General features: G+C 39.8%; 1 protein-coding gene across 4 annotated transcripts in view; it reads left to right on the top strand.

Annotated features, from left to right (window-relative positions):
* LOC105488644 (folliculin interacting protein 2) overlaps positions 1-12,851 on the top strand; it is a 138,300-nt gene that overhangs the window by 56,078 nt on the left and 69,371 nt on the right. For 2 of the 4 annotated variants that reach the window (XM_011752881.2, XM_011752880.3), the window contains exons 2-8: positions 2,816-2,942; positions 5,988-6,143; positions 8,407-8,507; positions 8,613-8,684; positions 10,076-10,176; positions 10,358-10,447; positions 12,045-12,116. In XM_011752881.2, coding sequence (XP_011751183.2) covers positions 2,816-2,942; positions 5,988-6,143; positions 8,407-8,507; positions 8,613-8,684; positions 10,076-10,176; positions 10,358-10,447; positions 12,045-12,116 — 719 coding nt within the window. The remainder of the gene's footprint in view (positions 1-2,815; positions 2,943-5,987; positions 6,144-8,406; positions 8,508-8,612; positions 8,685-10,075; positions 10,177-10,357; positions 10,448-12,044; positions 12,117-12,851) is intronic. The other 2 variants (XM_011752884.3, XM_011752882.3) reach the window with 1 other exon arrangement.

Raw genomic sequence — 12,851 nt, 5'->3', positions numbered from 1 at the left:
AATTATAATGCTGTCTTGGCAAAATGTAATTATTAAGGCAAAATTGATTTAAAAGAAAATGAAAGTAAATTAAATCCGATTTTTTTTTACTTTTAACAAAATGAACGTATGTACTATGTTATAATAATATATAGCTTCAGAGCCTTTTTAATGACCTCATTTTATTTATTTATTTATTTAGAGATGGACTCTTTCTCTCTGTCGCCCAGGCTGGAGTGCAGTGGTGCGATCTCGGCTCACTGCAACCTCTGTCTCCTAGGTTCCAGTGATTCTCCTGCTTCAGCCTCCTGAATAGCTAGGATTGTGGGTGCCCACTAGTGCGCCTGGCTAATTTTTGTATTTTTAGTAGAGACAGGATTTCACCGTGTTGGCCGTGGTTGGCCAGGGTGGTCTTGAACTCCTGACCTCCAGTGTTCCGCCTGCCTTGGCCTTATGTAATTTTAAAATTTAGTGGTCTGGGTCATAGTCATCAGACTGTGTTGGTTGTAAGTGACAGTGAACTAATTCCAGGAATAGTGCTTACTCAGGAACAGCTGGCTTCGGGTACTGCCAGGAATCTGTTTCATTCCATTGCTCACCTCTACTTTCCTCCACGCTGACTTTTGCTGACTTCATTTTCAGACAGGCCCTTACTTCATGATGGCAAAAATAGCCACCACCAACTCCAGGGTTACCATTTACAAGCTGAACACTGAGTTTTGGGGCTGGCTCACACAGCCAGCTTGGGTCATGTGGTCATGTCTCATTAGCCAGACCTGAAACATGGACTCCCTCTGGACTGCGAATAGAGGGAAAATGGTTTGAAAATAAACTTGCCATGTTGTTGTCAAGATTAGGAGGAAAGGATGCTGGGCATGATAGTTTAGGGCACAGCTTGTTGAAAGAAGGTACAACCAGAACTTTATATGTTTTGCTGCAGGGATTTAAGAAAACAAATCTGCTACCCAAAAAGAATATGTTCAGTATTAACTGCCTGAAAAAGGAGAAGACCAAAAATGCACAATTTGTGATTGAGTACCAGACACAGTATTAATTTTCTTTAAAAATCATAACACTAACAATCCTCTGAGGTAATTATTGCCATTTTGGAGCACTTACTGTGTGTCACTCTTTGTGTGAAGCACTTTACACATTTCATTTAATCCATAGGGCAGCTTTGTGAGGGCAGTCTTAATATTCTCATTGTACTGATGAAGAACTAGGAGGCCAGAGGCATTTGGATTTGAATCCAGATGTGTCTGATTTCATTTATACCATCTCCTAGTTTTACAGTTTGCTTCTGTTAGTCTGCCTGTGTGTCCATCTATCCTCCTCTGTCCCATCAGAGCTCCCCCTCAGCTTCTCTAAGCAAGGCCCCCTTTCATCTCTGGCACCTTTCCAGTCCATTGGGAAACCGGCTCAACTCTGTCCTCTGAGTATGCCACCAGTGTCTGTCCCTGTTCCCCCACCTCCGCTGCTGGAGCTCTAGCCTTCATTATGAAGGGCCGGAACTCTTATTATGAGTTCTGTTTGGCCTTCCTGCTTCCAGTCTTCATCTCTTCCACCCCCATTTTCCTTAATAGCCAGATTGAACTTTCAAAAAGTGCAGACCTGATCTTATCAAGCGTCTGTTTTCCTTGGCTTCTCATGGAGGGAGAGCATGATCCTGGCCCCTGCCTGCCGTCCTTTCCACCTCATGGCACTCACTCTCTGGCCTCTTTTCTTTTTCCTTCTCCGGTGTGGCAGTCTTACACCTTACCACGTCCTTCTCTGCTCCTACAGTGCACTTCATTTGTTTTACTTCTTCAGGTCTGTGTTTACATGTCACTTCAAGTCCTTAGGGACTTCTCTGTCCCTCTCCCCTACCTCTTCAATCTGGAAATCTGAAACTGTTTACTGCTCCTTTTTGTACTTTTCACAGTTTGTAGTGATACATTCAACTGTGATTATTTGCCTAATATTCCCCACTGAATCATGAACTCCGTAAGGGTAGGGACCAGGTCTGTCTGGTTAATTAACTGCTGAGTCTCTAGCAGCAACCACAGTGCCTGGAATATCACCGACACTCAAATATGTGTTGACTGGACTGATGAGTTAAAAACTGAGTATGACCAAAGCGGTGCACTTTTAAATGATTACCTTTTCTATAGTTCTCTCACTCTCATTTATTAAGAATGAACCTGTGTTTTCCTTGGAGCAGTTTTATCCCAGTTGCTTTTGGTTTGCTTAGAAACATGCTTCCTTTCTTGCTGACTGTAAATGCTAGCAATTCTGATGTTCTACAGTGATGCACTTGGTTTTTGAAACTCCTGGATTAGAGCTAGCCATAATCGGAGAAGATAATAAATTTTAGGGTATGTAATGCCTCTCAATTTGACCTGAGTGTGGGTAAGGGAAAGAAGAGAAGGCTCTACCGACTTGCTCCAAATGGTTCCCTGCCCAATAACACAGAAGCTTTAACACTCCTTTAACTCGGATATGCTGTCCCCAGAACCCAGGCATCCAAATTTAGCCGTCTCTGCATGTCCTTGTGATTTCTGACTGCCATCTGTGTCCAAATTGACTTTGGAAGGAGAAGCTTTCTCTTCAGTGATTTATTATTTAAAGCAGTCTTCTCAGCCCTTATGAAAACAGGCAATTTTCATATGGCCCACTGGAATCCGCATACAAGGCTATCCCAGGCTCACTGGTGCCCCAGTTCTGAGGGGATCACTATCCCTGCAAGCTTGTGGCCTTTTGATGTGCATGCAGGCATGGTGACTGGGAAGCTTATCTGTCTGTGATCATCTCACGTGCTGCAGATGACATAACTTCTTTCTCCCTTTTTAATCCACAGTTGGTCATGTTCGGAGTTTGACCTGAATGAGATTCGCCTGATAGTTTACCAGGACTGTGACAGGAGAGGCAGACAAGTCTTGTTTGACTCTAAAGCTGTTCAAAAGATTGAGGAGGTGACAGCTCAGGTATGAAATGCTGATTTGCTTTCTCCTTCTCTCTTGTGCTTTTAACCACCCCTCTGATCAATCATTTATTAATCTATGATCTTCTCTTTGAGTTATATTATACAGTGCCATTAATGGTTCAGAAGAAACATAAGCAAGCATTGAGTCCTTTAATCAAAGCCCTACCTCCAGCAGGTATGAGTATGCTCACTACTAAACACAAGTGAAACTGTTAGCAAGTAATCATGGCAGGAGCTAAGCAGTGTACTATTAGTAGTACTAGAGGTAAATTTGCCGGTGAGTTGCAATCCAGTAAGATTTTGATGCCAAGTGAGTGCCCCAAATGTAATGGGAAAGCAGAACTCTAAAATTCATAAAATGATAAAAAGTGTTAGCGTGAAGATCATTCTGTCTAGTGTTTCTCATAGATAATAATAAGTAGCACTGGGTTAAACAAAATTAAACAGCTTTACTCACTTACGAGGCTTCCATATGCAAGCCTGCATGGTTATCTTCAAAAAGGATTGTTTTTCAAACCCTTCTGACCAGTGGAGCTTTTATTTATTTCCCTTTTTGTTTTGGTGGAGAGTTGGGGGGTGGTGGTGGTGGTGGTAGTGGTGTAGGGTGGGTGACAAGGGATGGGTAGAGTGAGGACAGAGCAGCTCTTGATCCCTTGGAAGCAGAATGGGAATGGTAAATTAACATGTTTAAGGTGAGAAGACTCTGATCCTTTCTGGGTCTTTTTGGATATGAGACCAGGGTACTTGTAAATTCACTTTAGACCTTTCATTCTCTTTTCAGTATTTGTTCAGATGCCTACAAATTAAATAAATCCACTTGTATTCATTCTTTTTATGTTCAATAAGTTGCTACCCATACTGACCAAATACTGGCAGTTTGTAGACTGTGCAGCTAAGTAAATGAACAGTTTATAACGCAGTCTTTGTCTCTTCAGGGCCAAGGGGTTGTTTTCCTGCTTTTGATAAGGATCATTTCTGCAGGAAGGAAGTGTTTGGTTAAACACAGTTTAGCTGGGTGGATTCCACAATATTTTAAAGTGGAGTTCTGCCAGGTGGCTAATCATTACAGTAGTTGTTGGGCTTGTTAGGTAGCGGAAGGGGGTGGGGCGGGGGGGGGACCAAGAAATCTCTCAGGTGATTCACCGTAGGCTTTACTGGTTAGATTTGTAACAGAAATTTAGATGAGCCAGCACTTGACCCTTTGGTGGACAGGAGATGGTTTACCTCTTAATTTCTTGAATTATTTCCCATTTCTCTGAAGGCTTCACATGGATGGTCTAGTTGAACACCTATCACTGGGGCTGCTCATAGTGGTGGCAGGTGGAGGGGAAAGGAAACACAAGTTTTCAAAAGGAACTGGCATCTTCAGTGAACTAGAGCAGTAGTAATGCTGGAATCTGGAAACATAGGCTTTCTTAGAAGCATTCATCTAACCAAAAAGGCATCTGAGGTTCAGGAGGTTTGTAGCTTGCCCAAGGCTACAAAAGAATCCAGTCGGTGCTCCATTCACTATACCAGGTGCTGTCTCCACTTATAGACTGTTCAGCATTATACTCCAGCCAAAGGGTCTAGCAGTCTGAGGCAGGTGGCCTTCGTGTCACTTAGGCCCTCTGAGGGGCTGTGTTTCTGGCCTAAGTGATATTAAGTAGCAGCTGTATCTTTAGCATGTTGAGGGAGTGCTGGGTGCTCAGGAGTAATCAGGTACCACTTTGAATGCCATCATTGCTGTAGTGACAATTGTGGTCCAGCACATTTTGTGTTTTCCTTACATTCTTTTCCCATTTTCAGTCCCCACCGCCCCAGCCTCCCTTGGCAAGCACAAAACGTCATGAGTTTGTATCAAGCACATGACTGCAGGCATTTGCATTAGACCACCAGTGTGACTGTCACATTGGAGATTAGATAAGCTGCAATTGCATTCATGTTTTTTTCCAAGCAAAAGCTGCACAAGGAAAAAAAGAAAGGCAAAGAAGACTCAGAATAGAAACAACTTATCATAGAGGGTGCAGGAAGCTTCTGTAGGGAGTAATATGTTTGGGGGGAGATAAATATTAATAAAGGTTTATCCTTATACCTTTGTCACTGTGATAAAAATTAGTGGTGAACTCTATTTGGGGAATGTATAGTAGAGAATCCTCTGTTGTCCTTAACCTTTGAAGACCATATTTCCATCACGTGCTATGTAATTCACAGTAGCTCCTGTTTCAGGATTTTGGTTTCATCCCTTACAAATTCAGCCTCATGATTTTCCTTCCTGTTACCTTTAAAGGAGTACTAGAGGAGGTGTGTCATTAAAAACACAAGCGGGCCGGGTGCGGTGGCTCACGCCTGTAATCCCAGCACTTTGGGAGGCCAAGGCGGGCAGATCACGAGGTCAAGAGATCAAACCATCCTGGCCAACGTGGTGAAATCCCGTCTCTACTAAAAATACAAAAAAATTAGCTGGGCGTGATGGCACGTGCCTGTAGTCCCAGCTACTTGGAGGCTGAGGCAGGAGAATTGCTTGAACCTGGGAGGCAGGGGTTGCAGTAAGCCAAGATCACGCCACTGCACTCCAACCTGGCAACAGGGTGAGACTCCATCTCACAAACAAACAAACAAAAAACCCTACAAGCCAGTCTGCCCAACTTAATAGTTTTGTTTTATTAGTTCTATTTGCTTAGTAAAAGTTTAGATTTGAAGCCTCATCTTTCTCCTCATCAATTTAATGGATTATGACTCTACATAGTACTAAAAAGCTAATAACCAAAACTCTAATAACAAAAAGAGATCAATTATATGAATTGAAGTGTAAATAATAGTTAAATTATTAAAAGAAGATAAAGTCTTAATACATAACCTACCTCCTTTTGTCTAGAACCATTCTTCAGCATTCTGCCTTCCTAAACCATGTTTTTGTCATTACTGGGGGGGAAAAAAAAAACCTGCTGTTTTTTAATGCACCTTAGGCACCAGAATGCTTTTAAAAAGGAATTCCCAATGAAGAACTGTTGACGAACCTGATATACTTCGTAATATTTTACCTTGCCTGTCTCTCTTAACCTAGAAAACAGAGGATGTTCCTATTAAAATATCAGCCAAGTGCTGCCAGGGAAGCAGCAGTGTCAGCAGCGTGAGCAGCAGTAGCAGCAGCAGCATCTCTTTCCACAGTTCTTCTGGGGGATCTTCACACCATGCTAAGGAACAGCTTCCAAAGTACCAGGTACAACCATCCCTTCTGTGGGAATGGCCCCTGGGGTTAAAGTTATTTACTGTAATTTCTTCTCGGGAAATAATGCCGCTCGAGGGCTCTACTTCAGGAATATGAGGACAAGTATTCAACACAGTACTCTTAAATGTTTCACATCAATGTTGTTTTTGCTCTTTGGCTTTTATCTCCAATAAAAACTGTAATCAAGCAGAGGTGATACAGCCTACTATGTACTAGATGAGAAATATTGCCAGTCAGGTAAATTACCTTGCTTTGTTTCCTTTGCTGTCTGATCCAGAATAATAAACATGTACTCTCCAGTTCTGTTGTAAGAATTCCTAAGGATTCTGGGAATGTATATGGGCATCCTAAGAAAATAGAACATGCCAGTAAAAGGAAGAAAGACTTGTATGGGAACAGAAAGAAACACACTGTGTGTGTGTGTGTGTGTGTGTGTGTGTGTGTGTGTGTGTGTGTGTAAGGATAGGGGTTGAGGTTTTTGAGAAATATTAGCTAACAAGATAAAAAGGAAGAAATGTTTTATAAATATTGAATGGCAAAAGGATATTAATTGATGGGGAATATATTGAACTTTTTCTTAAACCCATGTAGAATCTTTTCTACTATTTTTCTGGAAAAACAACACTAGGGAAATTACCAGAAAATGGGTCTAGAGGATTTTATTAATTTCATAGTCAGGATTTGTGCCATGCATTTGCCCTTTTTGAGACACAGTGCTCCTGGGTCTCACAGCAGTCTGCAGTTTAAAAAGTATACAGTAGAATTTTCAGCAGGTTGAGAATCACAGTTGGCATGTGGCCCTTGTACCCCAAGAAAAAGGAGATTATAAGTGAAGGAGGTGGGTTGAAGTTAGTAATAAAGAATGTGAAAACCAGTTGGTTTCTGTCTGCATATAGTGGGAAGAAGTTGGTATGAGCTATAACGTAAGAGAGGAACCTAGCTGAGCAGGGCTGATAGATTTATCTTTCTCTTTCTGCCTCTGCAACCATGTATAAGTAAGTGTGTATTTGTGTGTCAGTGTATGTATGCTTGTGTGTCTATATGTGTGTATGTATTTGAAATTTTAAAAAAAAGATTCGGAAGAGTATGTTAAGAGTGATTCCCAGGTTTTTCCTTGGGTGGAAAGCACAGTGACAGAGAATCTAGTTGGTAGATCGGGGTGCAGAACCACGGTTGCTTTGGTGGCACGTCAGTTTGCTCGGCATTCATACCTATCCTGTTCATCAGTGTGTCACCAGCACTTAGTATAGGTGCTCAGAATTCTACATCCCAAGACACTCATTCAGATGTCACTAGGTGAATGAATGTATTGGGGTATACGATTGTAGAGCTCCAGGAGAGCTCCTGGTCCAGAGACAAAGATGTAGGAGGTATTCTATGTAAATAATAATCAAAATCAAAAGAATGGTTGGAAAAGCAGGCAGTTAGTAGGGTTGACCTCCAGGCAAAACCATAGTAAGGGATGATCTAAGAAAGAAGAGATTCAAAATGGAGAGTCATGAACAGAATCAAATATATTGAGAGAAGTTTAATAAAGCAAACTGGAAAGGGTCCATTGGATTTGACCAAGAGGGAGGAGGTCATCATTGGAGCAGTTGGACTAGTTTGAGCTAAGAGGTGAAGTCAGGCTGCGGTAGATTAACAAGCCAGTGAGAGTAGAGGAAGAGGAGGCAGGCAGTCCACTCTGGATGGTAAAAGGCATGAGAGAGACTGGTCAGAAGCTAGAGGGATCAAATGTTTTTGAAATACTTTTGTAAGACTTTAGAGTTATCAGACCATTGGTTATCTTTTGGACCCTCACAAAACCCTATCTGCAGCAATGGGCATTTTTTATTCCATACTGTTAATTATTTCGCTGAATAATACTGAACTATATTTTTTTTCAGGATGTTTTCTTAGTACCAAGAGAAGAGTTAACGGTTATTTTCATAATTGAACCTTTCCATTTAGAGTTTATAAATGGAGATAATAGTAATCTTTGTTTCTCATAATAAAAATAAAAATGAACTCTGATAAAACACTTGGATCCTATGTGATGATGTCGTGTATAGAGAAGAAATCACAAACATGCGTAATACTTTGGGGGAAAAATAGGCAATTGCCATTATAAGTTAAGATTGTAAGATGACCACTTGAAGCTTTGAGAAATAGTTTTAATCACCAATGACACTAATGAGATTAATAAACATTATTTTCTGTTGCATTGCACGTCATGTTCCATGTACTAACTTTGATTTTGTTTTCTTGCATGTAGTACACACGACCAGCTTCCGATGTCAACATGTTGGGGGAAATGATGTTTGGCTCAGTTGCCATGAGTTACAAAGGCTCCACCTTAAAGATACACTACATACGGTGAGTCTGGGCTTCCTTTTCTATCAGTTTTGAGAAATGGGATGGTGGTATTGACTCCTTAACTCATAAATGTATTTTTCGTCTCTCCTTTCCCCCGCTCCCCAGTTCTCCTCCACAACTGATGATTAGTAAAGTCTTCTCTGCTAGAATGGGCAGCTTCTGTGGAAGTACAAATAAGTAAGTGCAGGATTTTGCATTCCCCACCCCCATTTTTTAAAGTGTGTATTTCTAGATAGAATAATTCTTTAAGGGCCATAAGGCATTTTGAAATGAGAAGCAGAATGAGTCCAAATTAACAAAGGGGTTTTAAAAGTGGCTACTGTCCTATCAACAGTGAGTGGGAAAAGGCCTTTGACTTCATTAGGTGGCCCTAAAGACAAATGGCTGTCTTTATATGTTTTGAGTCCCCATCTGTTACCCAGTCACCAATTTTTAATTTCCTGGGAAATCAAAAATAAAGAACAAAAGGGAAGGGGCTACATTATTCTGAAATATCTAAGAACTTAAGCTCATTTTGGCATATGCATTCATGTATTTTGAACTTTCAAGCAGAACTATTTCATATACTTCCATTTTTAAATAAAACAACAAAACACCAGTTGTACTTTGATAAATTTGAAAAGGGCTTGTTATAAATTAAAGGACATTCTTAGGGGTCAAGTGAAAGCTGTTTTTTCTTATCCTGGGAAATTAAAAATATTTCTCTATATATTTGAATACCATTGAGTGAGTCTTGGCTTACTCTTCAACAAAACAGTTTGAACATTTAACATTGGACTGTCATGACTTAAGCCAATATGATAATTGTTATTTATTTCTTACGAGATTTGTTTCTAACAGACCCTTGGGATTACCTGAACATTTATTGCATTAATTCCCTTACATGCAGATTTAAGTAAAAATTATTTTGGCTTCATTATGATGCATTATTCTCAAAGTCTTTTTGTCATTGTTGTTTTTGTCAGCTCTACACACAGCATAAGTCTTTAGTTTAATTGTTAATAAGTACAATAAATTAATCTGCTTCCCTCATATTTTTATGAGTAATTCTTTTTGAAAGTTGTGAAATGAAACTCCTATAAGAATTATAATTTGTTATATTTTATTCCTGAAAAAAGTTGCTGAATTGCTTATTGATGTTAACCAAGAGTAAAAATTAATTTCGTTTTGAGAGTTTATGTAAAATACTTGAAACGAATGGCAACATGTTATCTGTCAGTTGCTAAAGCAAAATGTAGAAATGAATAACAGTATCTCAGGTGTCAGTCACTGAAGCAAAATTTAGAGTTTGGTGTCTTATTATATAACATGAAATTGTTAGAAGTATAGTTGTTTAGTTACATGGGTTGAGCTACATCCAAAATAGCTTTTGTTTTCTTCCAACAAATTCACCTGAAGTTGCAAGTTTAATTCCCTTTGGTAGATGTGAGACTTTGTTTATAAGGAAAAGTATTGAGTGACTGATCAGTTGTTGTCTACATTTGCAAGTCTATTTATTAGAAAACAGCTTTAGTAACTTCTTGACATTTGTGTCCTCTTTCTCCTTTTCCTTCCCTCTCCGGATATAGCTTGCAAGACAGCTTTGAGTACATCAACCAAGATCCTAATTTGGGAAAACTGAACACAAATCAGAATAGTTTGGGTCCTTGTCGTACTGGAAGTAACCTAGGTAAAATCAGACACACAAACAAATTCTTTCTTTCTGAATACACTATTGTGGGTGTGTGTTTTGCTTTATTTGAGTTTGTTGTGGGTTTTTTTTTTTTTTTTTTTGGCGTTATCTTTAATCTGTGTTTATTTTTTTTGTGTGTGTACTTTGTTTGCCCTCTTCTATGTGTTTCCATCTCTAGGTCTGCTGCAAGCATGCAGCAGCAAACTGCTGCAGGGGGTAGCTGAAGGAGGACCTCTCCGGCTCACCCGGAGTGCTTCTTTCTTTGCAGGTTTGTGTGGAATGCTGAGTACAGTGTGACCCACACATATTAATAAATCCTGTGCAGGTTCTTAGGAAAAATCCTACTTGTGCCTCTCTAGAAATCCAAGGGGCTCTTGTGATCACAGATATCGGTTTCAAATGCGGCCAAATCCATGGTGTATCGAAAATTCTGCCAATGAACCTCTTGTAAATGTCTTCGCTAATACTCTAGTATAAGCTGATTTTGATCTGAAATGAGCCCTTAGTATTTCGAAGAGGATTGTTTTTTCCTGTTTTTCTGGGCCTCTTCTGCTACTATGAACTGTTTCCCTTTGCCTTGGTGTCTTTTATCCATTTATTCAACTGCATCCTTACCTGCACGGAGTTTCATTAAAAGTCACTCTAATAAGAGCATGGAAGACTTCTCTCTCTCTCTCTCTCTCTCTCTCTCTCTCTCTCTCTCACTCTCACTCTCACTCTCTCCCTCTCCCTCTCCCTCTCCCTCTCCCTCTCCCTCTCCCTCTCCCTCTCCCTCTCCCTCTCCCTCTCCCTCTCTCATTTAAGTAGTGTAAATACAATTTCTAGGTTATTTACAGGTATAGTCATCTTGGTGTGTCTGAGTTTTAACTTGTCTTAGCATGATTAACATGTAGGGAACCTCCATTACTAACATTTAAAGTTGTGAGTATAGCAAATGGTATTTTCCTTTCTGTTCTTTGTAGCCTGAAATATGCTAAGTACCATAGTTAACTGTCACCCTAATGAAATTGACACCCTCCCACCTACTTAGAGTGAGGAAAACACGTTTAAATACTCTCTTTAAAATTGTGAAAATAAACATGCTTAAAAAAATAGCTGTCAAGTATAATAATCAGGCAGAGCACTGGGCTGCTTGTTCATTTAAAACTTCACTACAGCAGCATCTCATCTACCTTCTAGCACAATAAGTATGCAGCTTAGGTCAGTCTGAAGCATTCCTAGAAGTCTATAATACTTCAGAGTGTTTTCCACAATTCATGCCAGAACATGAGTTTTTCTAAGTAACTCTACAATAATACTGTGTATGGGTGTATATGGAAAGAAATGGAGGAAGAAATATTTGAAAATGAGTAGAAATGTTTTCTATCTGCCAAGAGAGTGGGTTATAAACAGAGAAACATTTTTTGAATTTATGAAATGGTTTTCAAGTATTTCTCTTCCCTAAGTCGCCTACAGTTACTACCAAAACTGATTATAAAGCATTTTGAAAGTACATTGCTGTTTAAATACTACTACTAATGAAGAAAATGGCTAAAAAAAAAATCTACCTGAGAATGTTTGTTCATTGCATCAACTGCAATCATTTATTATTCAGAGTTTTTTCTTAAGAGTTGAACGTCACTCAAAAAAGTTCGTATGCTACAATTGAATACAGGCAGATTTTTATGAGATAGTTACTTGGTTCTCTTTTCTTCTCATTATCTTTTTATATATTTAATTTTGCCTTCTAGTTAATCTCTGTTATAAGCTTATGCCAATCATCAGTAGCAGTAGCCTACTTTGAAATGTAAAAATTACTGCAGTCATTTTTAAAACTGTATCTCTGAAGAGCCCAATAACATGGTTTCCTTGTTCCTTTATCTTAGCACACAGCACACCAGTTGATATGCCAAGCAGAGGACAGAATGAAGACAGGGACAGCGGCATTGCTCGATCAGGTACTTGTACTCCATTTATTGGTTTAACTAACAGAGTGAACTATCTACAGTGGTATGGAAGTTGGGAAAGTAGAAGACAGGTGGATAACCCTCATCCTGTTCTTTGTTTTTTCCTTCCTAAGATAGTCTGATGTATCTAAATATCTGAAACTTTAATGTACAGTATCTACGAGTGATTGTGCAACATAAACTAGTTTTTTCTAACACTCAAATGTATATGAGACTAATGTTTATTAAGAAATTTCTTTCCAGAGTGAAGCTTCCTTGAGCCCATTGTACTAGTAATGTGCTTGCTTGACTATTGAGTATAGACTCAGAGGAAGAGAAGGGTTTGTGGAAGTAAATCTGTCTTATGACAGTGGGAGAACCAGCCAGCTGACCAGGTCACCGTTTCTTCTGTTCTAAAGACATGCTGATCTAGATTTTATCAGGTACCCTTCTCTCCTTGCCTCAGGGTCTAAACCTTTCTGTTACTGCTTTTAGGATCTCTTGGTTTCGCCTTTTGTATGTGACCTCTTTTGAGTTTTGACTTGTGGTTCAGATCTAAGATTTTGTATTATGAGAGAAGGGTGATGAATGAGGGAACTGAAATTCAAGAACTCGGGGGTGTGTGGTGCTCTGCCTGATGAATACATACCATACAGGCTGCCTCTGCCTTCCACTGAGACTAGGAGCACCCTGCTGCCTTCTCCTGTGATACATGACACCCTCCACAAATGGGCCAGCCAGCCGGTG

Source organism: Macaca nemestrina, chromosome 3, assembly GCF_043159975.1.
Source record: "Macaca nemestrina isolate mMacNem1 chromosome 3, mMacNem.hap1, whole genome shotgun sequence".
In the NCBI taxonomy this organism is placed as follows: Eukaryota; Metazoa; Chordata; class Mammalia; order Primates; family Cercopithecidae; genus Macaca; species Macaca nemestrina.
This window is presented reverse-complemented; position numbering and strand designations above follow the sequence as displayed.